Raw genomic sequence first — 25,914 nt, forward strand, 5'->3', positions numbered from 1 at the left:
CAGCACAGCCCTGTCCACACCTCACCCTGGCCCCGAGAGGACACTGAGCAACCCTGGTTGGCATCGGGAAACTGAGGCACAGAGAGGTCATGCAGTTATTGTGAGGGGCACTGAGATTCAAAACAAGAATTCCTGAGTGGTGTGGAGGTAGTGGGGGCTCAGCCTTCAGCTCAGCAAAGCCGGAGGGGCCCCAAAGGGTCAGCATTAACCCCACGCTCCTCCTGCCGCCCTGCAAACCCTCCACCAAGTCAGAGCCCTGCTGTGGCGGGGCCCTGGGGCCAAGCACCCAGCCACGATGAGAGGCGGCCACACAATAGGGAAGCGGGTGGGCGGCAGCGGGCCTGGCCACAGCCTCCCAGATGAGGTCACCATTGAACTGTCCACCCGATCAAGGAGGAGCTGTCAGGCTAGGTTCTGGGAGGACAGGCACCCCGGCAGTGTCCCGGCTGGTGCAAAGGTCCCTCGGTGGCTCAGGGCAGTAAGATCGAAGGGGGCTGGACAGGGCTGCATACCCTTTGACCTCTGAGCCTGGCCTAGGCTTATCTCCCAGAGAAAAGATAAGAGGCTGGGTTTCCCCGAGCCCCACCCAGACCTATTCATTTGAAACCGGACCCTGTCTGGTTGCCAGGGCAGGACAGCAAGCGACCCCTGCCCCCAGCTCCTCCCTGCCTGGTCAGGGAGGGAAGTGACAAGAGAGGACTTCTGGGCAAAGAAATCAGGAGGGGTCCAGGCCAAGCTTCCTGGAGGGAGGAGACCTTGGTGGGGGGGGGGGGTGTGCACTGGCCTCAAGACTGACCCCTGCCTGGTCTCGGGTGTCCCCAGCTGCCAGCAGAGTCACCTTCCATTCCTGCCCTGCACCCCACCCATTGGCAGCCTCCCAGCTAGACCCGCCAAAAAGAAATTTGAGGCTGAGCTGGGGCCAGTGGGTGGGCGGGTAGCGCCTCTCCCAGGACCGATGGGCGCCATGGTGACCAGATAGTGCTGGCCGGGAGGGTGGGGGAGGTGGCTGGTCCCATCCAGGGCTACCCCACAGGCCTGGTCAGACTTATAAGAGTATGTCCAGGCCGGGCGCGGTGGCTCAAGCCTGTAATCCCAGCACTTTGGGAGGCCGAGGTGGGTGGATCACGAGGTTGAGAGATCAAGACCATCCTGGTCAACATGGTGAAACCCCGTCTCTACTAAAAAATACAAAAAACTAGCTGGGCGTGGTGGTGCGTGCCTGTAATCCCAGCTACTCAGGAGGCTGAGGCAGGAGAATTGCCTGAGCCCAGGAGGCGGAGGTTGCGGTGAGCCGAGATCGCGCCATTGCACTCCAGCCTGGGTAACAAGAGCGAAACTCCGTCTCAAAAAAAAAAAAAAAAAAAAAAAAAAAAGAGTATGTCCAGCCGAGCCCTGCATCCCCGTCGCCTCCCTCTGCCTGCCCAGCAGATTGTGGCATCTCTGGCCTCCAGCTGGCCCTGAAATAACTGGCCAGGCCAGGCCTCATGTCACCCACACACTGGGCCTGTCACATCCCTCCCTGACTCAGGGATAGACTCCTAGCCACGTGGAGTCCACAGTCAAGAATAAGGAGTGGGACCAGGTACAGTGGCTCTTGCCTGTAATTCCAGCACTTTGGGAGGCCAAGGTGGGCAGATCACTTGAGGTCAGGAGTTTGATACCAGGCTGGCCAACATGGTGAAACCCCTTCTCTACTAAAAATATAAAAATTAGCCAGGATTGGTGGCTGGCGCCTATAATCCCAGCTACTTGGGAGGCTGAGTCAGGAGAGTCGCTTGAACCCGGGAGGCAGAGGTTTCAGTGAGCTGAAGTCATACCATTGCACTCCAGCCTGGGCAACAAGAGTGAAACTCAAAAAAAAAAGAATAAGGAGGAGCTGTATGTATTCCGGGCATCTGGTGACAAGTGACAAGCACACTTGAGGGGTGTGTGGGACTTTAGAGTCGGGCAGCCCGAGCAGGTGGCAGAAGAGCCCTGCAGGTACTCAGGGGAACAGCATTTCAGGAGGAGGAAGAGCCAGTACAAAGGCCCTGAGGCAGGACGGAGGCAGGTTGGAAGAACAGCAGGAAAGCCCATGGGTGCCGGGAAACAGACACTGTGAGGGCGGCCAGTGAGGACTTGGGCTTTTCCTGAGTGGGGCGGGCGCCATGGAGGGCTGCGAGCAGAGGAGGAACAGGCCTGAGAGTGTCCAGCCTGCTCCTGGCCTCTGTGGGAAGCCAGGATACCAGACAGAACCCCCAGAAGGTTGGGTGGGGGCAAGGATGTGCAGGTGCAGAGAAGTGGCCAGATGCAGGCGCAACTGAAGGCGGGGCCACCTGGCTGTGTTGCAGGGGCTGGGTATGGGTCAAGGGGAAGGTGTGTTCACCTGTGCCCCGCAGGTCAGGTGCGGGTGTGTGGGAGCCAGCTCGGCGCTACAGGACTCATCGCTGCATCCCGCACCTTGAGGGCCAGGCGTGAAGAAGATGGGGGCTGGGAGAAGGGGGGGGGCAGCAGTGCCAAGGGAGGTGGCGGCCCCAAAAGGGGTGACCAGTGTCTCCCTTGATGGCCCTCAGGGGCTTTGGGCACAGCCTGGTCAATGAACACTGCATTGGAAGGCCACTTGTGGGGGTCCCAATGACGTCATAGTCCATCCAGGTTGGGAGTCCCCCCCACGTTGGCACCCACTCCTGCAGCCTCTCTGCAACTCATGTGTTAACCTGGGGAGGTTAACACATGGGGAGGCCTGCCGGGGTCCCCAGGGTCGCAGAGAGCAGCAAGTGACCCTCAGAGAACCCCCTAATCTCAGTAGCCCTCATCACACCTTTAAGTCCTGGTAGCCCGCTCTGCAGACCTGCAGAGGAAGAGGCCTGGGAAGTGTCCAGGCTGGAACCCCACTGCCAGGCCCCTGGTGCGGGACAGAGGGCTGCGTCTGTCTCCACGAGGTGCGCTTCCCAATGCCCTGGTGTGGGCCGTGTCCTTTTGAAGAATGAGAATGTTTCATTGAGCCTACGCCTGAATGCGGGAAGGCCACGGGATGGTCCTGAGTCTGTGCCAAGGCGTACCAGGACTCGGGTCCTTGAGGAGGAGCGAGGGCTCCGGGAACGGTGAGGTCCGAGCCGGCCAGAGCGATGAAATGGGACTGGTGTTCTGGAGGGCCGGGAGGAGCGAGGGTCGCCGGCCGAGGGGACTATCTGCTAGTGTCCCCCGTGCCCCCCGTCACGGGCACGGTGCGGTGGGGTGAGGGAGCCGGGGGCGTGCGGGGCGGGCATGGGGGCGCGACACGGCCGGGCGCGGGGTCTCTTGTGGTCCAGGTCCAGCGGGCGCCCAGCTGGCTCCGGCTGCCTCCCCCAGCGCCTTGGTTTCTCTGCTGGGAAACAAGCAGGGGCGCTGGCCCGCCTCAGGGGCGCCGCGCGTCCCCCCTGGCCGCCCCCCGGCCGCGCCCCCGTAGGGGCGGAGCTTGCGCCAGTCCCGCCCCTCCTCCCTCGGCTCCCCAGCCCGCGCGCCCCCGGCCCAGCTGCGGCGCGTGACGCGGGGCGCGCGGCTCCGGCGGCTACAGCGGGCGGGCGCAGGCGACGGGGACGGCGGGCTAGCGGGCGGCATGGCGGCGGCAGGGCTCGCGGCAGGGCCCACGGGGCCCGAGCCCATGCCAAGCTACGCGCAGCTAGTGCGGCGCGGCTGGGGCAGCGCGCTGGCGGCGGCGCGGGGCTGCACGGACTGCGGCTGGGGGCTGGCGGCCCGCGGCCTGGCCGAGAACGCGCACCTGGCGCCGCCCGAGCTGCTGCTGCTGGCCCTCGGCGCGCTGGGCTGGACCGCTCTGCGCTCCGCGGCCACCGCGCGCCTCTTTCGGGTCAGTGTGGCGGGGGGCCGGGACGAGGGGACCCGGGACTGGGGGAAGCCGGGACCGGGGATCTCGGGCCGCCGCGGGTCCCTTTCTCCCAGGGCTGGCTGCTGCGGATGAGGGGGTCGCCGGAACGTGGGTGGGGGCCTCGGGCTGGAGGGTCCCGGGATGTTAGAACCCCGGGACGGGGTCTCTCGGGCCGCCCCGTGCCCCTTTGAGTCAGTGCGGCGTGGGGGACCCGGGTTGATGCGGGGGTGTGGCCGGGCCGGGGTGAGTCTGGGACAAGGGTGCCCGAGACGGTGGGGTGTTTGAGACACGGGGGACCAAGGCACGAGCCTTTCCGGTCAGTTTGGGACCAGGGGACCCGCGAGGTAGATGGCTTGGGCCACCATGCGCTCTTTCCGGCAGTGCCGAGCCAGGGCACTGAGAAGCCCAGGACCGGGACAGGGAGGGCACGGCGCACCACGGCCGCCTGCGCCTTTCGCCTCCCGGCCGTGTAGGCTGGGCTCTGGCCCGCAGCGGGGTCCGCTGCTCGTTTTCTTCGGGGTCCCTGCTCGGCTTGCCCGCTGCAATCGGGAAGAGGCGGGAGCTGCTCTGTCGCTGCCTTGTGCCTGTCTGGGGTCAGCGCCACCCTCCGACCAGGGATGGCAAAGGCCTGGGCGCCTTGGCCACGCCAGTGGTCGCTCCCTTGACAGTGACAAGGCCCGGGGCTTCAGGGTTGGACTGTGCTGCCTCCATGAGGCGACAGCAGAATTCCCCAGTTTCTGCTGAGACCATCGCCCCTGCGGGAGACTGACCATGGTGGTGACATTGGCGCCTGACCCCACTCCCTTCCCTGGGGAGGGGTCGCTGTGGCAGGAGCTGGTGGCAAAATGTTTGGGCCTTTAGCTTGGCTTGACACCCCCATGGACCAGCTGGTGTCACCCCGCCCGTCTGGCTGGAGGGTGCAGGGACAGTGTGCCCTGGGCCAACAAAGGGGCCTTTCTCTGCTGGCCGGGAAGAGGCTGGCCCTTGTTAGGTCGAGGATGGGCTGTTGTCAGACTGCCACTCTCCCCACTCCCGTCCCCATACCACCCATATGGGGGAGAGACCCCAGCCACCCCCTACTGCGGGAGGGAAGACAGGGCTGTCCAGGGCCCCTCCCTGGGTCCACAGTGGTCTTTATCCTGCTTGTTGCCCCTGCCTTCTTCCCAATTTCTGGCTGAGAAGCCCGAGGCCCAGGAGGGCAAGGCCCCCATCCCCCACCCCGGGGGCAGGAGGATGTGGCCACTCTTGGACTACCAGGGCTGAGCCAGGGGGCCGTCCCCAGCCTGGGTGGGGTGCTCGCCCAAATTCCAGGCTCGCCCTTCTCCAGAAATGGGTGGAGGGGCTGCCGGGTGCTCCAAAGCTCATCTTCTTGGCAGCAGCCTGGTTGCCAGGGGTTACCGGAGCGGGCTCCAGCTGTCTCCATGACAACTACTGGGTGCTCTGGGCTCCGTCCCCCTCAGCTTCGGGGGAGGGGGCGGGGCTTGACCGGGCTGCTCGAGCCCCGCCCCCAGGGAATTTGAGCGTCCCCCACTGCACTGCCCACCCGCAGCCTTGGAGCCGGCAGCTTCCTCTGCACTCCCGATGCTCCCTGGGGTCTCAGCTCGCCTGTGACACCCTTTCCGCGGCCTGTCCCCTCTTCCTCCCTCCAGCCCCTTCTCTCCTTTCATTGCCCCCAGGTTCCCATGGGGAACCTTCCCCCCAGTCTCCCTCAGCCCTCTATTCTCTGGTCTCCCCAAATGCCCCCGCTGAGACGGCGGCTTCCTCTCAAGTTCTTTCTTCTGCATCGTTCCCATGGGGCTCCCTGTGTTCCCCAAGACGCTGGGTGCTCTGGGCTCCGGCCCCCTCTGCCTCTGTGAAGGGGGCGGGGCTTGTCCAGGGACAGGCAGCTCGAGCCCCGCCCCCAGGGAGCTTGAGCACCCCCGCCCCCGACACCGCACTCCCTAACCCCTTCCTCTGCACTCAGGTTCGGGGAACCCCTCCTTGTTCCCTTCATGAGTCGCCTCCAGCAGCCCAACTCCCCTAGGCTGACCCACCCATCTCTCTCCGCCATAAGCCGAGTGTCCCCCCTCCCGGCCCCCAGAGCCCTCCTGTTCCCCTCCTCTCCCCTCAGGGTTCCCCCCCTGACTCCCAGCGCCACCGGGGCGGACAGCTGGGCACTAAGTTTAGCCTTGGCAGGTGCCCATGGGCTCTGTTTACGCTCCAGGTGATTGTGGGCAAGGGGGACGGGCCTTCCCAGTGCCGCCCCGCCTGGAGAGTCCCTGGGCCACTCCAGGGACTCTCCAGGCCAGCGTTTCCCCACCCTGGAGAAGCAGTCGCTGGTCTCCAGCACCAACGGTTGCCCTCCTGCCTTCTCCCTCATAGCCCCTAGCGAAGCGGTGCCGCCTCCAGCCCAGAGATGCCGCCAAGATGCCAGAGAGTGCTTGGAAGTTTCTCTTCTACCTGGGCAGCTGGAGCTACAGTGCCTACCTGCTTTTTGGCACCGACTACCCCTTCTTCCATGACCCACCCTCTGTCTTCTACGGTAGGGGCCCTGAGGGGATGGCGGGAGGGCTCTGCTTAAAACACAAAGAAGCTAGGCAGTGACGGGTGCTTGCGGTCCCAGGTACTCGGGAGGCGCAGGCGGGAGGATCGCTGGAGCCCAGGAGCTGGAGGCCGCAGGGAGCTGTGAGCACGCCATTGGGCGACAGAATGAGACCGTCTCTTATCAGAAAAGAGAAAGATAGAACGGTGTCAGGGGACGCTTATCAGAATCAGAGCTCCTATGGGTGTCTCAGAAGTGAAGCCTGACAAGGGTGATCCATGGGGACAGCCCTGTGAGAGCTCAGGGAAGACATCCTGGAGGAGGGACCCCTGTGTGGGCCCAGGCAGGACTTCCAGGTGTGGGTAACAGCATGTGCAGAGGCCGGGAGGCACTCACATGGCATGGGGACAGGAGGAGGGTGGCTGCAGGGAGCTGAGGCAGGAGTTGGAGTTCCGTCCTGAATGGGATGTTTTTAAGCACGGCATGGAGAGGATTGGGTTTTGCGGATGATAAAATGCTTCCTCTGGCTGCCTCTGGAGGTGGGAGGTTCCCCGTGGCTTGTACCATCTTGGTGAGGAGATAAAAATGATGAGGCCGGGCTCGGTAGCTCACACTTGTAATCCCAGCACTTTGGGAGGCTGAGGCACTTGCGTCACCTGAGGTCAGGAGTTCAAGACCAGCCTGGCCAACAGGGTGAAACCTCGTCTCTACGAAAAATACAAAAATTAGCCAGGCATGGTAGCACCTGCTTGTAATCCCAGCTGTTGGGGAGGTTGAGGCAGGAGAATCACTTGAACCCCAGGAGGCGGAGGTTGCAGTGAGCCGAGATCGTGCCACTGCACTCCAGCCTGAGTGACAGGGCGAGACTCCATCTCTGGGAAAAAAAAAATGGTGAGAAGTGGGCCAGGTGTGGTGGCTCACTAGCTCACACCTGTAATCCCAACACTTTGGGAGGCAAAGGTGGAAGGATCACTTGAGCCCAGGAGTTTAAGAGCAGCTGGGGCAACATGGTGAAACTCCATTTCTACAAAAAATTAGCCTGGTGTGGTGGTACACATCTGTAATCTCAGCTACTTGGGAGGCTGAGGTGAGAGAATCCCATGAACCTGGGAGGCGGAGGTTGCAGTGAGCCAAGATCGCGCCACTGCACTCCAGCCTGGATGACAGAGCGAGACCTTGTCTGAAAAAAAAAAAAAAAAAAATAGATTGGATGTGGATTGAGCTCTGGGTGGCTGGGCAGGAAGGTGACTGCAGTGTGCTCTGTGTGACCTGCCCTGGCAGAGAATGCAGGGCAGGGCCAGCATTGCCACTGGGCAGGTTGATGTAGGAGACCCCATCTGCACTGGGGCTGTGGGGGCGGCAGCTTCTCTGCCCTTCGAGGACCACCAGGATACACATGATAGGTGTTCCCTGCCATGTGATAACAACAGCCTAGAGGGCTCCTGGTGGCACTGAGCCCAGAGTGCTCAGTGGATGTGCCACCGTGAGGCCACGTTCCTCATGCCATGCACCTTGAATCCCCACAGGGGAAGTGTGAGCAGTCACTCAGTGTCCTTGTGATGCATGAGCCATGACTGAATGCTCTGAACTTTTTTTTTTTTTTTTTTAAAAGATGGCGTTTCACCATGATGGCCAGGCTGGTCTTGAACTCCTGACCTCAGGTGATCCACCCACCTCGGCCTCCCAAAGTGCTAGGATTACAGGCGTGAGCCACCGCGCCCGGCCGCTCTGAACTGTGTGTTGTTGTTGTTGAGTCAGAGTTTCACTCTTGTTGCCCAGGATGGAGTGCACTGGCACGATCTCAGCTCACCGCAGTCTCCACCTCCCAGGTTCAAGCAGTTCTCTTGCCTCAGCCTCCTGAGTAGCTGGGATTACAGGCATGCCCCACTACGCCTGGCTAGTTTTGTATTTTTAGTAGAGACAGGGTTTCTCCATATTGCTTAGGCTGATCTCGAACCCCAAACCTGAGGTGATCCACCCAACTCAGCCTCCCAAAGTGCTGGGATTACAGGTGTGAGCCACTGCGCCTGGCACCTCTTAACATTTTGGGCATGTTGCCTCTAGTTTCTTTTTATTTTACTTTATTTTTTGAGACAGAGGAGTCTTGCTGTCGCCCAGGCTAGAGTGCAGTGGCGCCATCTCAGTTCACTGCAACCTCCGCCTCCCCAGTTCAAGCAATTCTCATGCCTCAGCCTCCTGAGTAGCTCTGGAACTACAGGCCTGTGCCACCACACCTGGCTAATTTTTGTAATTTTAGTAGAGATGGGGTTTGACCATCTTGTCCAGGCTGGTTTGAACTCCCGACCTCGTGATCTACCCGCCTCGGCCTCCCAAAGTGCTGAGGTTACAGGTGTGACCACCCCGCCCTGTCTAGTTTCTTTTTTTCTTTTGAGACCGGGTCTTCCTCTGTTGCTCAGGCTGGAGTGCCGTGGGGCGCTCATGGCTCACTGCAGCCTCAACTTCCTGGGCTCAAGCAATCCTCCCACCTCAGCCTTCCAAGTAGCTGGGACCACAGGGCTGTGCCACCGTGCCCAGCTAGTTTTTGCGTATTTTTTGGTAGAGATGGAGTCTCACTCTGTGGGCCAGGCTAGTCTTGAACTCCTGGCCTCGAGCAGTCCTCCCACCTCAGCTGCCCAGAGTGGTGGGATCGCAGGTGGGAGCCACCGTGCTCAGCTTCACTTGCTTTCTGTAAGTGATACTGACAAGCTAGCTGATTAGTTCCACGTGCATTTATTGAGCGCCTATTGTATGCCACAGCTGAGACCCAGCTAGGAACCGGTCAGAGAAAGCCCTGTGCCCTCGTGAAGCTGGCCGTGTGGCAGGGGCAGCAGTGAGGTACACAGTCTATCAACAGCAGTAGGTGTCGATGAGAAAACCTGTGTGGAGAGAAGAGGAGGTGTGTGGTGTTGGGGAGGTGGGAGGGGCAGCCCCACTGAAGGGGACTGAGTGAGGGCCTGGAGGAGCCCGGGGCAGGCAGGAGAGGCAGGGACTGCTGTCCAGCTGAGTGGGGACCCTGCCTTCCAGGCCTCGGAGGCCAGGGTCAGGACCTGTCATTTACCTGTGGGCTGGGGCAGGGGAAGGATGTCACCCTAGGTTGGGCACCTGCCCCAGGGGTCCGGGAGGGGGCTGACGGCAGGAGCTGCAGCCCGTGAGCTGAGGGGAGGGGATGGGAGCCAAGTGGCTGATTTGAGAAATGTTTAGAAGGCAGAGCTGATAGTATTTGCTGCCACCCTAGAGGTGGTGTGAGAGAGGAAGATGGTGGGGATGACGCCCGGGTCTTGTGAGATGGGGGCTGGTCAGGGGGACCAAGATTTTGGATTCAGTGCCAGGGGAGGTGGCTCACTCCTGGAATCCCAGGGCTTTCGGGGGACCGAGGTGGGAGGATCACTTGAGACCAGTGTTCAAGACCAGCCTGGGGAATATCGTGAGATGCTATCTGTACAAAAAATAAAAAATAAATTAGCTGGATAAGGTGGCGTGAGCTTGTGGTCCCAGCTTCTCAGGAGGCTGAGGCAGGGGGATTGCTTGAGGCCAGGAGGTCGAGGCTGCAGTGAGCCAAGATTACACCGCTACACTCCAGCCTGGGCGACAGAGGGAGCCCCTTTCTCAATTAAAAAAAAAAAAAGGAGAGGAGATTTGAGACCCTGGAACTGAGCCAGGACATCCCCCATCCTGTGGGAGGTAAAGCCGCAGGAGGGGTGGGGGTCTCCTGTTTCAAAGGTGCGCAAGAAATCCAGCGAGGTGGCCCTGGGCAAAAGCTCCGGCTCAGATGTTTCTGGAGAGTCAGGATGGACAGGATCAGGGTATTTTGGAGTTTCACCCAATTTTCATTGTAATTCTGGAAGAGGTTTGGGCGTGGTGGCTCACACCTGTAATCTTAGCACTTTGGGAGGCTGAGGCAGGCAGATCTCTTGAGACGAGGAGTTTGAGACCGGCCTGGCCTGGCCAACATAGTGAAACCCCATCTCTACTAAAAATACAAAAATGAGCCGGCCGTGATGGTGAGTGCCTGTAATCCCAGCTACCTAAGAGGCTGAGGCAAGATAATCGCTTGAATCCAGGAGGCGGAGGTTGCAGTGAGCCGAGATCCCAGCACTGCACTCCAGCCTAGTGACAGAGCGAGACTGTCTCAAAAAAGAAAAGAAAAGAAAGGAAATTCTGGAAGACAGTGTGGACTACGGGAGGGTTTTGTTTTTTTAGAGGCAGGTCTCACTCTGTTGCCCAGGCCGGAGTGCAGTGGTGCGATCTCCACTCATTGCAACCTTTGCCTCCTGTGTTCAAGGGATTTTCTTGCCTCAGCCTCCCGAGTAGCTGGGATTACAGGCATGAGCCACCTCGCCTGGCTAGTTTTGTATTTTTAGTAGAGACGGGTTCTCCATGTTGGTTAGGCTGGTCTTGAACTCCCGACCTCATGTGATCTGCCCACCTCAGCCTCCCAAAGTGCTGGGATTGTAGGTGTGAGCCACTGCGCCCAGCCTCTCTTACTATTTTGGGCATGTTGCCTCTAGTTTCTTCCTTTTTTTTTTTTTTTTTTCCTGAGACGGAGTTTCACTCTTGTTACCCAGGCTGGAGTGCAATGTCGGGATCTCGGCTCACCGCAACCTCCGCCTCCTGGGTTCAGGCAATTCTCCTGCCTCAGCCTCCTGAGTAGCTGGGATTACAGGCATGCGCCACCATGCCCAGCTAATTTTTTGTATTTTTAGTAGAGACGGGGTTTCACCATGTTGAGCAGGATGGTCTCGATCTCTTGACCTCGTGATCTACCCGCCTCGGCCTCCCAAAGTGCTGAGGTTACAGGTGTGACCACCCCGCCCTGCCTAGTTTCTTTTTTTCTTTTGAGACCGGGTCTTCCTCTGTTGCTCAGGCTGGAGTGCAGTGGGGCGCTCATGGCTCACTGCAGCCTCAACTTCCTGGGCTGAAGCAATCCTCCCACCTCAGCCTTCCAAGTAGCTGGGACCACAGGGCTGTGCCACCGTGCCCAGCTAGTTTTTGTGTATTTTTTGGTAGAGATGGAGTCTCACTCTGTGGGCCAGGCTAGACTTGAACTCCTGGCCTCGAGCAGTCCTCCCACCTCAGCTGCCCAGAGTGGTGGGATCGCAGGTGGGAGCCACCGTGCTCAGCTTCACTTGCTTTCTGTAAGTGATACTGACAAGCTAGCTGATTAGTTCCACGTGCACTTATTGAGCGCCTATTGTATGCCACAGCTGAGACCCAGCTAGGAACCGGTCAGAGAAAGCCCTGTGCCCTCGTGAAGCTGGCCGTGTGGCAGGGGCAGCAGTGAGGTACACAGTCTATCAACAGCAGTAGGTGTCGATGAGAAAACCTGTGTGGAGAGAAGAGGAGGTGTGTGGTGTTGGGGAGGTGGGAGGGGCAGCCCCACTGAAGGGGACTGAGTGAGGGCCTGGAGGAGCCCGGGGCAGGCAGGAGAGGCAGGGACTGCTGTCCAGCTGAGTGGGGACCCTGCCTTCCAGGCCTCGGAGGCCAGGGTCAGGACCTGTCATTTACCTGTGGGCTGGGGCAGGGGAAGGATGTCACCCTAGGTTGGGCACCTGCCCCAGGGGTCCGGGAGGGGGCTGACGGCAGGAGCTGGAGCCCGTGAGCTGAGGGGAGGGGATGGGAGCCAAGTGGCTGATTTGAGAAATGTTTAGAAGGCAGAGCTGATAGTATTTGCTGCCACCCTAGAGGTGGTGTGAGAGAGGAAGATGGTGGGGATGACGCCCGGGTCTTGTGAGATGGGGGCTGGTCAGGGGGACCAAGATTTTGGATTCAGTGCCAGGGGAGGTGGCTCACTCCTGGAATCCCAGGGCTTTCGGGGGACCGAGGTGGGAGGATCACTTGAGACCAGTGTTCAAGACCAGCCTGGGGAATATCGTGAGATGCTATCTGTACAAAAAATAAAAAATAAATTAGCTGGATAAGGTGGCGTGAGCTTGTGGTCCCAGCTTCTCGGGAGGCTGAGGCAGGGGGATTGCTTGAGGCCAGGAGGTCGAGGCTGCAAGGAGCCAAGATTACACCGCTACACTCCAGCCTGGGCGACAGAGGGAGCCCCTTTCTCAATTAAAAAAAAAAAAAAGGAGAGGAGATTTGAGACCCTGGAACTGAGCCAGGACATCCCCCATCCTGTGGGAGGTAAAGCCGCAGGAGGGGTGGGGGTCTCCTGTTTCAAAGGTGCGCAAGAAATCCAGTGAGGTGGCCCTGGGCAAAAGCTCCGGCTCAGATGTTTCTGGAGAGTCAGGATGGACAGGATCAGGGTATTTTGGAGTTTCACCCAATTTTCATTGTAATTCTGGAAGAGGTTTGGGCGTGGTGGCTCACACCTGTAATCTTAGCACTTTGGGAGGCTGAGGCAGGCAGATCTCTTGAGACGAGGAGTTTGAGACCGGCCTGGCCTGGCCAACATAGTGAAACCCCATCTCTACTAAAAATACAAAAATGAGCCGGCCGTGATGGTGAGTGCCTGTAATCCCAGCTACCTGAGAGGCTGAGGCAAGATAATCGCTTGAATCCAGGAGGCGGAGGTTGCAGTGAGCCGAGATCCCAGCACTGCACTCCAGCCTAGTGACAGAGCGAGACTGTCTCAAAAAAGAAAAGAAAAGAAAGGAAATTCTGGGAGACAGTGTGGACTACGGGAGGGTTTTGTTTTTTTTAGAGGCAGGTCTCACTCTGTTGCCCAGGCCGGAGTGCAGTGGTGCGATCTCCACTCATTGCAACCTTTGCCTCCTGTGTTCAAGGGATTTTCTTGCCTCAGCCTCCCGAGTAGCTGGGATTACAGGCATGAGCCACCTCGCCTGGCTAGTTTTGTATTTTTAGTAGAGACGGGTTCTCCATGTTGGTTAGGCTGGTCTTGAACTCCCGACCTCATGTGATCTGCCCACCTCAGCCTCCCAAAGTGCTGGGATTGTAGGTGTGAGCCACTGCGCCCAGCCTCTCTTACTATTTTGGGCATGTTGCCTCTAGTTTCTTCCTTTTTTTTTTTTTTTTTTTTTTCCTGAGACGGAGTTTCACTCTTGTTACCCAGGCTGGAGTGCAATGGCGCGATCTCGGCTCACCGCAACCTCCGCCTCCTGGGTTCAGGCAGTTCTCCTGTCTCAGCCTCCTGAGTAGCTGGGATTACAGGCATGCGCCACCATGCCCAGCTAATTTTTTGTATTTTTAGTAGAGATGGGGTTTCACCATGTTGAGCAGGATGGTCTTGATCTCTTGACCTCGTGATCTACCCGCCTCGGCCTCCCAAAGTGCTGAGGTTACAGGTGTGACCACCCCGCCCTGTCTAGTTTCTTTTTTTCTTTTGAGACCGGGTCTTCCTCTGTTGCTCAGGCTGGAGTGCCGTGGGGCGCTCATGGCTCACTGCAGCCTCAACTTCCTGGGCTCAAGCAATCCTCCCACCTCAGCCTTCCAAGTAGCTGGGACCACAGGGCTGTGCCACCGTGCCCAGCTAGTTTTTGCGTATTTTTTGGTAGAGATGGAGTCTCACTCTGTGGGCCAGGCTAGTCTTGAACTCCTGGCCTCGAGCAGTCCTCCCACCTCAGCTGCCCAGAGTGGTGGGATCGCAGGTGGGAGCCACCGTGCTCAGCTTCACTTGCTTTCTGTAAGTGATACTGACAAGCTAGCTGATTAGTTCCACGTGCATTTATTGAGCGCCTATTGTATGCCACAGCTGAGACCCAGCTAGGAACCGGTCAGAGAAAGCCCTGTGCCCTCGTGAAGCTGGCCGTGTGGCAGGGGCAGCAGTGAGGTACACAGTCTATCAACAGCAGTAGGTGTCGATGAGAAAACCTGTGTGGAGAGAAGAGGAGGTGTGTGGTGTTGGGGAGGTGGGAGGGGCAGCCCCACTGAAGGGGACTGAGTGAGGGCCTGGAGGAGCCCGGGGCAGGCAGGAGAGGCAGGGACTGCTGTCCAGCTGAGTGGGGACCCTGCCTTCCAGGCCTCGGAGGCCAGGGTCAGGACTTGTCATTTACCTGTGGGCTGGGGCAGAGGAAGGATGTCACCCTAGGTTGGGCACCTGCCCCAGGGGCCCGGGAGGGGGCTGACGGCAGGAACTGGAGCCCGTGAGCTGAGGGGAGGGGATGGGAGCAAAGTGGCTGATTTGAGAAATGTTTAGAAGGCAGAGCTGATAGTATTTGCTGCCACCCTAGAGGTGGTGTGAGAGAGGAAGATGGTGGGGATGACGCCCGGGTCTTGTGAGATGGGGGCTGGTCAGGGGATCAAGATTTTGGATTCAGTGCCGGAGGAGGTGGCTCACTCCTGGAATCCCAGGGCTTTCAGGGGGCCGAGGTGGGAGGATCACTTGATACCAGGTGTTCGAGACCAGCCTGGAAAATATTGTGAGACGATATCACTACAAATAATAAACAAAAAATAAATTAGATGGATAAGGTGCCGTGAGCTTGTGGTCCCAGCTTCTTGGGAGGCTGAGGCAGGAGAATCACTTGAACCCAGGAGGTAGAGGTTACAGTGAGCCAAGATTCCACCACTCTAGCCTGGTGACAGAGTGAGACTCCATCTCGAAAATAAACAAAGAAAAAAACCACAAAAGGTAAAATGGGAAGGGGAGACGGGTGAGGCGAGGTGACTCATGCCTATAGTTCCAGCACTTTGGGAGACCAAGGCAGGAGGATTACTTGAGCCCAGGAGTTTGAGACCAGCCTGGGCAACATAGCAAGACTGTCTCTACAAAAGACATAAAATAAATACATTGCCGGGCTCGGTGGCTCACACCTGTAATCCCAGCACTTTGAGAGGCCCAGGCAGGCGGATCATGAGGTCAGGAGATGGGAGACCATCCTGGCCAACATGGTGAAACCCCATCTCTACTAAAAATCCAAAAAAATCAGCTGGGCACAGTGGCGTGTGCCTGTAATCCCAGCTACTCAGGAGGCTGAGGCAGGAGAATTGCATTAACCCAGGAGTCAGAGGTTGCAGTGAGCCATGATCACGCCATTGCACATCAGTCTGGGCGACAGAGCGAGACTCTTCCTCTAAATAAATAAATAATCCAGGGCCGGGCGGGGTGACTCAAGCCTGTAATCCCAGCACTTAGGGAGGCCGAGGCAGGTGGATCATGAGGTCCACAGGTCGAGACCATCCTGGTCAACATGGTGAAACCCCGTCTCTACTAAAAATACAAAAAATCAGCTGGGCATGGCGGCACGTGCCTGTAATCCCAGCTACTCAGGAGGCTGAGGCAGGAGAATTGCCTGAACCCAGGAGGCGGAGGTTGCGGTGAGCCGAGATCGTGCCATTGCACTCCAGCCTGGGTAACAAGAGCGAAACTCCGTCTCAAAAAATAATAATAATAATAATAATAATCCAGGCATGGTGATGGGTGCCTGTGGTCCCAGTTACTCAGGAGGCTGAGGTGGGAGGATCACTTGAGTCCAAGAGGTGGCGGCTGCAATGAGCTGGGATCACAACCCCGCACTCTAGCCTGGCTGGAGTGAAAGACCTACAGTGGAAGCCCTTCTCTCTAAAAATATATATAAATTTTTAAATGTATATGATGATAATAACGTGTCTGTATTAGTTCTGCATTTGCAGCAAATGCGCCACTTAAAGCCAGGGGAATGGAAATCCGTATGTGCGTTGGGGCAGGAGAGATAAAGGAACTTCCGGTCCTATCTGCTCCATTTTTCTAGAATCCCATCTGGGCGCAGTGGCTCAAGCTTGTAATTCCAGCTCTTTGGGAGTCCGAGGCAGGTGGATCATAAGGTCAGGAGTTCGGGACCAGCCTGTCCAATATGATGAAACCCCGTTTCTACTAAAAAATACAAAAATTAGCCGGACGTGGTGATGTACACCTGTAACCCCAGCTACCTGGGAGGCTGAGGCATGAGAATCTCTTGAACCTGGGAGGTGGAGGTTGCAGTGAGTTGAGATCACGCCATTGCACTCCAGCCCGGGCGACAAGAACAAGACTCCATCTCAAAAAACAAAGAATTGGGAATGAAAAGCCAGCAATCAGAGATGTATGGTTACCCTGGTACTGAGGACACGTATGTCTTGGAGGGTGTCACTGAGTCACAGAGGGGGTGTCTCGAGGCTCCACAGTCCCCTGACTGCAACATTTGGCTCTCCCCAGACTGGACACCGGGCATGGATGTGCCACGGGACATTGCAGCTGCCTACCTGCTCCAGGGAAGCTTCTACGGCCACTCCATCTACGCCACGCTGTACATGGACACCTGGCGTAAGGACTCGGTGGTCATGCTGGTCCACCACGTGGTCACCCTCCTCCTCATCATCTCTTCCTATGCCTTCCGGTAAGGACAGGATCGGGTGGCTGGGGCTGAGGACCAGCCCCAGCCGGGTGCGGAGGCTGATGCTGTTGGTGGGGGGCATAGGGGAGGCTGTGGAGGGGATCACATCAGGTCAGAGTGCTCAGGGGTCCTGGGGGGGACAGGCCAGAGGGAGGAAGGCTGAGGAGGGGATGTGGGCTTGGAGATTCCTGAGGGAGATTCCACAGGGATGTGGTGAAACCGGCCCAGAGAGCCATACCCACCTCCCCCACCTACCTCCCGGCTCCTCGGATTCTGCCCCTCGCCAGCCAGGTCACACACTCAGGAGTTCCTGAGTCCCTGCCATGCCCAAGCAATGGGCGCGGGGCTGTGAACGCAACTGACGCACCCTGATGTTCTAGAGCCCACCACGCCACCACTGAGCCTTTCAGACGGAGTCTGTCTAAGCCTCAGCGTGCTGTGTGTATAAAAGCAACCCGGCTTCAAAGCACTCATAGACAAGCAAGGGTGAACATATCTTAGGCCGGGCGCAGTGGCTCACGCCTGTAATCCCAGCACTTTGGGAGGCCGAGGCGGGTGGATCACGAGGTCAAAAGATTGAGAACATCCTGGTCAACAGGGTGAAACCCCGTCTCTACTAAAAATACAAAACATTAGCTGGGCATGGTGGCGCGTGCCTGTAATCCCAGCTACTCAGGAGGCTGAGGCAGGAGAATTGCCTGAGCCCAGGAGGCGGAGGTTGCAGTGAGCCGAGATCGCGCCATTGCACTCCAGCCTGGGTAACGAGAGCAAAACTCCGTCTCAAAAAAAAAAAAAAAAAAAAAAAAAAAAAGAGTGAACATATCTTATCCACTCTTTTATCTCTCTTTTTTTTGAGACAGGGTCTCATTCTGTCACCCAGGCTGGAGTGCCGTGGCGTGACCACAGCTCACTGCAGCCTGGACCTCCTGGGCTCAAGCAATCCTCCCCCCTCGGCCTCCCGAAGTGCAGGGATTACAGGCACGTGCCACCACACCTGGCCTTGTTGCCTCGATTCCATATTGAAATGACAATATTTTGGATATATTTAATTAGAATGCATTATTTTATTTTATTTATTTTTTTGAGACAGAGTTTTGCTCTTGTTGCCCAGGCTGGAGTGCAACAGCATGATCTCAGCTCAACACAACCTCCGCCTCTCAGGTTCAATCCATTCTCCTGCCTCGGCCTCCCAAGTAGCTGGGAATACAGGCATGCGCCACCACGCCCAGCTAAGTTTTTGTATTTTTAGTAGAAACGGGGTTTCTCCAGGCTGGTCTCAAACTCCCGACCTCAGGTGATCTGCCCGCCTCGGCCTCCCAAAGGGCTGGGAGGACAGGTGTGAGCCACTTTGCCTGGCTAGAGTGTATATTAAAATTAATCTTACCTGTTCTTTTCCCTTGTTATTGTTAAATGTGGCTGATAGAAACGTTAAAATGAAATACACTGCTCACATAGCATTCCTACGAGACTAGCTACTCTAGCTGTGATAAGAGAGTAAGTAGACACAACTCGAAAATACAGAGCAACAAACGAGTGGCACTTCCAACTTCAATTAAACTGAAATAAAGCTCCAGGAGCAGTGGCCCCCAGCTACTCAGGAGGCTGAGGCAGGAGGATCATTTGAGCCCAGGAATTTGAGTTCAACCTGGGCAACACAGGGAGACCCTATCTCAAATACATTTTAAAAATTATTTTATTTGGGCCGGGCGTGGTGGCTCAAACCTGTAATCCCAGCACTTTGGGAGGCCGAGGCGGGTGGATCACGAGGTCGAGAGATCGAGACCATCCTGGTCAACATGGTGAAACCCCGTCTCTACTAAAAATACAAAAAGTTAGCTGGGCATGGTGGTGCGTGCCTGTAATCCCAGCTACTCAGGAGGCTGAGGCAGGAGAATTGCCTGAACCCAGGAGGCGGAGGTTGCGGTGAGCCGAGATCGCGCCATTGCACTCCAGCCTGGGTAACAAGAGCGAAACTCCATCTCAAAAAAAAAAAATATATATATATATATATATATTTTATTTATTTACTTATTTTTTCAGACAGGGTCTTGCTCTATTGCACAGGCTGCAGTGCAGTGGCATATTGGCTCACTGCAACCTCTGCTTCCCGGGTTCAAACGATCCTCCTGACTCGGTCTCCCAAGTAGCTGGGATTATAGGTGCACACCACTACACCTGGCTAATTATTGTATTTTTAGTAGACACGGGGTTTCATCATGTTGGCCAGGCTGGACTTGAACTCCTGACCTCAAGTGAGCCACCTGCCTCAGCCTCCCGAATTGCTGGGATTACAGGCGTGAGCCACCATGTCTGGCCAGTTTTAAAAATAATTTTTAAAAGCCCCCTATTCCGGCCAGGCATGGTGGCTCATGCCTGTAATCCTAGCACTTTGGGAGGCTGAGGCAGGCGGATCATGAGGTCAGGAGTTTGAGACTGGCCTTCCCAACACAGTAAAACCCCGTCTCTATTAAAAATACAAAAATTAGCTGGGCATGGTAGCATGTGCCTGTAATCTCAGCTACTCAGGAGGCTGAGGCAGGAGAATCACTTGAACCCAGGAGGCAGAGGTTGCAGTGAGCCAAGATCACACCACTGCACCCCAGCCTGGGCCACAAGAGCAAGACACCGTCTCAAAGGAAAAATTAACTTCCAGGGAGCCTCCCGGGCCACATGGGGACACTGTGGCAGGGAAGACTAGGATCTGGTTGGGGGGTACCCAGCTGGGGGGGCAGTGAGGAAAGGGCATCCTGGGTATCCTGGAAAGGGGAGATGGGCAGGGAAGGTGAGCCAGGAAGGGTGGCTTTGAAGAGGCCCATGGGGAGCCTGAGGTGTAGCCCCGGGGCTCTGTGCTGGGGGCCTTAGTGCAGAGTGGGTCCCCCAGTGTTACCCACCCTCTCCTCTCTGCTTCCTGCTCCCCCAGGTACCACAATGTGGGCATCCTTGTGCTTTTCCTGCACGATATCAGCGACGTGCAGCTTGAATTCACCAAGCTCAACATCTATTTCAAGTCCCGCGGCGGCTCCTACCACCGGCGGCATGCCCTGGCAGCAGACCTGGGCTGCCTCAGCTTCGGCTTCAGCTGGTGAGTGGCAGGGGGTGCTAGGCAGGATGGGAGGTGTGGCCTGGTGAGGTGGGTGTGGCCAGAAAAAGGGACAGGACTAGACAGGGAGGAGGCGGGGCCCAGTGAGGTGGGTGTGGCCTGACAAGAGGAGGGGCTGGGCAGGGAAGGGGTGGGGCCTTGGTGAGGTGGGTGGGGCCTGGCAGAGAAGGGGAGGGGCTGGGCAGGGAATGGGGTGTGGCCTTGGTGAGGTGGGTGGGGCCTGGCAGGACAGGGGAAGGACAGAACAAGAGTGGAGACACGTGAGCAGAGGTAGGCAAGGGGGCAGAGATGGGTCCAGGATGGGACAGGACAGGGACTGGGTGGGGCACTGTCTCCCTCTGCCTACGGCCTCCCGTCTCCTCCCACCACAGGTTCTGGTTCCGCCTCTACTGGTTCCCACTCAAGGTCCTGTATGCCACGAGTCACTGCAGCCTGCGCGTGGTTCCTGACATCCCCTTCTACTTCTTCTTCAACGCGCTCCTGCTGCTGCTCACCCTCATGAACCTCTACTGGTTCCTGGTGAGTCAGCGCGGGCTGTCTTCCACAGCGGTGGTCCCGTCCTGGTCCCATCCTTGTCCCCTCCTCGTCCCCATCCCTGTCCCCTCCTCGTCCCCATCCCTGTTCCCTCCTCGTCCCCATCCCTGTCCCCTCCTCGTCCCCATCCCTGTCCCCTCCTCGTCCCCATCCCTGTCCCCTCCTCGTCCCCATCCCTGTCCCCTCCTCGTCCCCATCCCTGTCCCCTCCTCAGGCAGGTGCAGGGAGGGGCACATTAGGCAGCACTGAGCCTGCGCGGAGGGGGAGGGCCAGGGACAAGAGCACATGGCCATCAGCAGGAGGGCAGCGAGGGGGATTTCCTTCTCACCCACGCCTCCCCTCTCTTCTCGCAGTACATCGTGGTGTTTGCAGCCAAGGTGTTGACGGGCCAGGTGCGAGAGCTGAAAGACCTTCGGGAGTATGACGCAGCCGAGGCCCAGAGCCTGAAGCCCAGCAAAGCCGAGTGAGTGTGGAGGGGCCTGCGCCCCGCATTCCCTCCTTTAGTGAAACCCATCCGAGCGCGCTCGTGGGCAGGGCCCCAAGACCCAGCAGCAGATGAGGCTGACGCGGATGCTGCCCCCCAAGCCTACTCCAGAACAGAGACTGCAATAAAGGCATGGACGATGTGGCCACCAAGTTAACTGCCCTGAAGGACAGGACAGTGAGGAAGGGGAGGGGCAGGCAGGGCGACAGGCAGGGTCTTCGCAGTGGGGACACTGAGGGTCAGGCCTGGTGGCTGGCGTGGCCGGCGTGGGTGAGCCGAGGCCCCGTGAGTGGTGAGGACTAGCTGTTGGCCAGGCTGGACGATGACTTCCCACCCATGTCCGCACTGGAGCCGGTGGCAGTGGAGCTAGGGGCACCTGGGCCAGGGGTGAACGGAGGCAGAATTGGTGAGAGGCGGGTTGGGGCGTGTGGTATCTCAGGCAGCTCGAGGAGTATTTGAGCTGAGACAGGGCAGGAGGTTGTGGAAGGCCCTGGAAGGCACCGACCAGCCAGGCCCTTTGATTCGGCCAGTGGGGCCATCAGTGACCCAGGAATGATGGTTTCAGGGCAGCAGTGGCTCAGAGCTCTGTGATGTTTGGAACGGGATGTTTGAGATGTAGGCGTTTAACACATCTGGGGCTGTAGCCAGGCAGAGGCGCGTCAGACACCCTCACCCTGTTTGGAAGGGAGACCCCACCAGATCCGCCTGGGATGTTGATGAAACAGAAATAAACAGATCAAAGATGACCCAAGACTTCTGGCTGCAGCTCACGTTGACTGAGATGGGATGGGGCAGGGTCACGTGGGTTCTGGCAGGCGTGATGGTAGGAGACTCCTTTTGAGGGTGTTAGATTGCACTGCCCTTTGAGCGTGAGTCAAGAATTCTTTTTTTTTTTTTTCTTTTTTTTTTTTTTTTGAGATGGAGTTTCGCTCTTGTTACCCAGGCTGGAGTGCAATGGCGTAATCTCGGCTCACCGCAACCTCTGCCTCCTGGGTTCAGGCAATTCTCCTGCCTCAGCCTCCTGAGTAGCTGGGATTACAGGAACGCGCCACCATGCCCAGCTAATGTTTTGTATTTTTAGTAGAGACGGGGTTTCACCATGTTGACCGGGATGGTCTCGATCTCTTGACCTCGTGATCCACCCGCCTCAGCCTTCCAAAGTGTTGGGATTACAGGCGTGAGCCAGTACACCCGGCTTTTTTTTTTTTTTTTTTTTAAAGGCAAACTTTGATCAAATTTATTGATCGTAGGTGGCTACCCGGCTATGAGGATTGCAGGGCATGAAAAAGGGCAAAAGATGACCTTTAGTAGGGGCTCCCAACCCAGAACCACAGGAAATCAAATAGCCTGCAAGAACTAGGAAGGCAAATACACAAGTGGCCTTCGGCACGATCACCTATTTCCCTCACCAGGAAAGTAGCTCCAAACAGCCAATCCTATTTATCTTTTAATGAATGATTAGTTCTCATGTTGCCCAGGCTGGCCTTGAACTCGTAGCCTCGCCTCTTCAAGTGCCAGGACAACTGGCCTGAGCCACCGCAGCTCCCTCATTTTAGTAGAGACAAGGTTTCACAATGTTGGCCAGGCTGGTGTTGAACACCTGACCTCAGGTGATCCGCCCACCTCGGCCTCCCTAAGTCCTAGAATTACAGGCATGAGCCACCATGCCCGGCCCCGGATAATTTTTAATTTTTTTGTAGAGATGGGATCTCACTGTGTTGCCCAGGCTGATCGCTCTCTCTCTCTCTTTTGGCCCGGGCTGATCTCGAACTCGTAGGGTCAAGTGATCTGCCCGCCTCAGCCTCCCCAAGTGCTGTGATTACACGTGTGAGCCACCACACCCAGTCCTTCATGCCCTTTCTTTGCCCTGCACTCCTGCTGTGTCTCTCCAGTCTCCTGGCTGACCTCCTCCTCTTCCAGGGCCCTTTCTCTGCCCACATTTATTTATTTGTTTGTTTTTGAGATGGGGTCTTGCTCTGTTGCCCAGGTTGGAGTGCAGTGGTGCGATCTCGGCTCACCACAACCTCCGCCTCCCGTGTTCAAGCGATTCTCCTGCCTCAGCTTCTTGAGTAGCTGGAATTACAAGAGCACACCATCCTGCCCAGCTAATTTTTGTTATTTTTTTTTTTTTGAGACGGAGTTTCGCTGTTGTTACCCAGACTGGAGTGCAATGGCACGATCTCGGCTCACCGCAACCTCCACCTCCTGGGTTCAAGCAATTCTCCTGCCTCAGTCTCCCGAGTAGCTGGGAGTACAGGCACGCGCCACCATGCCCAGCTAATTTTTGTATCTTTTTTTTTTTTTTTTTTTTTAGTACAGACGGGGTTTCACCTTGTTGACCAGGATGGTCTCGATCTCTTCACGTTGTGATCCACCCGCCTTGGCCTCCCAATGTGCTGGGATTAGAGGCGTGAGCCACCGCGCCCAGCCAATTTTTGTCTTTTTAGTAAAGATGGGGTTTCTCCATGCTGACCAGGCTGGTCTCAAACTCCTGACCTCGTGATCCACCTGCCTCGGCCTCCCAAAGTGCTGGGATTAGAGGCGTGAGCCACCGCGCCTGGCCTCTGCCCACACTTAATCCACACCAATTTGCATGTTTCTCTCTCCTAGCTCAGGAAGTTCCCCTGAGCGCCTTTCTCCATCTTCTGTGTTTGACATTTCCAGCATCTTCTAAAATATCCCAAATCAAGGCCAGGCGAGGTGGCTCACACCTGTAATTTCAGCACTATGGGAGGCCAAGGCGGGCAGATCATGAGGTCATGAGTTTGAGACCATCCTGGCCAACATGGTGAAAACCTGTCTCTACTAAAAAGACAAAAATTAGCCAGGCATAGCGGTGCATGCCAGTAATCCCAGTTCTGGAGGCTAAGGCAGGGGAATTGCTTGAACCTGAGAGGCGGAGGTTGTGGTGAGCTGAGATCGCGCCACTGCACTCCAGCCTGGGTGACAGAGTAAGACTCAAAAAAAAAAGAAAAAAAATCTCAGCTGGGCGCGGTGGCTGAAGCCAGTAATCCCAGCACTTTGGGAGGCCGAGGCGGGTGGATCACGAGGTCAAGAGATCGAGACCATCCTGGTCAACAGGGTGAAACCCCGTCTCTACTAAAAATACAAAAAATTAGCTGGGCATGGTGGCGCGTGCCTGTAATCCCAGCTCCTCAGGAGGCTGAGGCAGGAGAATTGCCTGAACCCAGGAGGCGGAGGTTGCCGTGAGCCGAGATTGCACTACTGCACTCCAGCCTGGGTGACAAAGCGAGACTTCGCCTGAAAAAAGAAAACAGAGAAAAGCTATCTTCTCCAAGGTGGGTATACCCCCACCCACACCCCAAAAGGCAAATACTGACAGCTGCTTTTGAGTGGGTAGGGAACACTTTGAAGCATGCGTAGAAGAAACAAACAAGAATCAGCAGGAAAGCTCTGATAAAAAGCCCTGGAGCGGGAACGCCCATCACCAAAGATGCTAAACTTTACCATTAGAGGAATCTACACTCTTCCGTGGGAACTGAGTGGAGAAATTAGCCTAAGATCTCGAAACCTTTAGCAAATACTAAAGACCACCCTGGAGGGCAGGAATAGGGACACTTGGGGGCCATCTGGAAAACAGTGAGGGTGCGTGTTGGTCTCCTGTAAGCCCCAGGGCAAACGCCCCCACTCTTCGTACCAAAGGTGTCAATGCAGAAATGGAATCCCTGAAGTCACCTCAGCCAAAAGGGGAGATTGTGTCACGGAGGTTTGTTTATGGGAAGAACTGAGAAGCCACAGGGTGGATGAAGACCCATCACTCACAGTCCCAAGGACTGCAGGCAAAGGGAGAAGTGTGACAGATGGGGAGGTCCAAGCAGGGTTTATCTCCTCTCAGATAAGGACCATCAGATGGGGACAGCTAGCTGGCTATGAAATGCATGCAGAGAAGCTGGGCTTCCACCTAAGGGAGGAGCAAATTAAAAGTGACAAAAGCCCTTTGGGAGGCAGAGGCGGGCTGACTGCTTGAGCCCTGGTGTTTGAGACCAGCCTGGGCAACATAGCGACCTTGTCTCAAACAACAAAGTTAGTTGGGGTCAGATGTGGTGGCTCACAGCTGTAATTCCAGCACTTTGGGAGGTCAAGGCAGGGGGATCACCTGAGTCAGGAGTTCAAGACCGGCCTGGCTGATATGGCGAAACCCTGTCTCTACTAAAAATACAAAAGTTAGCTGGGCATGGTCGCAGGTGCCTGTAATTCCAGCTACTTGGGAGGCTGAGGCAGGAGAATCGCTTGAATTTAGCAGGCAGAGGTTGCAGTGAGTTGAGATAGTGCCACGGCACTCCAGCCTGGGCGACAGCTGGGCATGGTGGCATGCCCCTGTAATCCCAGCTACTCTGGAGGCCGAGGTGGGAGGATCCATTGAGTCTTAGAGGTCAAAGATACAACTAGCTATGATCATGCCACTGCTATAGCCTGGACCATAGAGTGAAACCCAGTCTCAAAAAAAAAAAAAAAAAAAAAAAAAGCCATGGAAGGGAAGTAGGGAGGACGTCAGATGCCAGCCAGGGCCACTAGAGCCAAGGACTAGCCTTCCTGGGGTGGGGTGGGGTAGCAGAGGAGAGGAGGATCGTGTGGCAGAGGCGGTGAAGTTGTCAGGTCCAGGCTGGTGGGTGGCTTTTGCCCTCCAGCAGCCTGGAGAGGCAGGGAGGAGGGGAAGAGTTAGGTTTAATTAGGGAAGAGGAAGTGCCAGGGCGCCAGGAGGATAAACGTGCCAACAGGGCAGGGTGAAGGAGAGCAAGAAACCACAAGGTGAGGCCGGGGCTTGGCTGGGTAAAAGTAGATGGGGGTGTGTGAAACGTCCAGGGACGGAGCGGAACCAGAGGGGCGGGCGGCTGGGTGGTGCTCCCAGGCTAACCTGCGCTGGTTCTGACCCCCAGGAAGCCACTGAGGAACGGCCTGGTGAAGGACAAGCGCCTCTGAACCCCTAGGCCCCGCCCCCGTGGACCCGGCCCCACCCGAGGACCACGCCCCCGTCCGTGGCGCTCCCCCACCCCCTCCTTCAGCTCTGGTCCTCTAGGGCCCCAGCCACCTCCCTTGGGAGCCCTGCCGCCTCATCCTGTCTCTACTCCCTGGCCACGCCCCCCAGGACCCCCTGCTCCTCTGGGGACACCGGCCCCGCCTTCAGCCCACTGGTCCTGCGCCGCGGCGGACCCT

The 25,914-nt window shown here is 57.2% G+C and overlaps 1 protein-coding gene across 3 annotated transcripts; it reads left to right on the forward strand.

Moving 5' to 3' along the window:
• The first annotated feature begins 2,662 nt into the window (after positions 1-2,662).
• On the forward strand, positions 2,663-25,729 carry CERS1 (ceramide synthase 1). 3 transcript variants are annotated; one of them, XM_039466256.2, is made up of 7 exons: positions 2,663-3,083; positions 6,206-6,365; positions 16,444-16,624; positions 19,542-19,703; positions 20,093-20,240; positions 20,609-20,718; positions 21,305-22,997. In XM_039466256.2, the coding sequence occupies exons 2-7, from the start codon at positions 6,251-6,253 to the stop codon at positions 21,381-21,383; spliced, it is 795 nt and encodes a 264-aa protein (XP_039322190.1). In that variant the 5' UTR covers positions 2,663-3,083; positions 6,206-6,250; the 3' UTR covers positions 21,384-22,997. The 3 variants fall into 3 exon arrangements, with proteins under 3 accessions (XP_039322190.1, XP_074240469.1, XP_039322191.1); XM_074384368.1 differs by lacking the exons at positions 2,663-3,083; positions 21,305-22,997 and adding exons at positions 3,474-3,826; positions 25,638-25,729; XM_039466257.2 differs by lacking the exon at positions 2,663-3,083 and adding an exon at positions 3,474-3,826 and having other exon boundaries at positions 21,305-22,996.
• Positions 25,730-25,914: the final 185 nt, after the last annotated feature.

The sequence above is a fragment of the Saimiri boliviensis genome, chromosome 14 (assembly GCF_048565385.1).
Source record: "Saimiri boliviensis isolate mSaiBol1 chromosome 14, mSaiBol1.pri, whole genome shotgun sequence".
Classification (NCBI taxonomy): domain Eukaryota; kingdom Metazoa; phylum Chordata; class Mammalia; order Primates; family Cebidae; genus Saimiri; species Saimiri boliviensis.

What these genes read in the sequence shown, in the direction of transcription:
- CERS1 (XM_039466257.2), top strand. Translation starts at nt 3,578, where the DNA reads ATGGCGGCGGCAGGGCTCGCGGCAGGGCCCACGGGGCCCGAGCCCATG. An exon ending in CCCACCCTCTGTCTTCTACG is followed by an intron (nt 6,366 to 16,443) that starts GTAGGGGCCCTG and finishes GGCTCTCCCCAG; the next exon opens with ACTGGACACCGGGCATGGAT. An exon ending in CTCAGCTTCGGCTTCAGCTG is followed by an intron (nt 19,704 to 20,092) that starts GTGAGTGGCAGG and finishes CTCCCACCACAG; the next exon opens with GTTCTGGTTCCGCCTCTACT.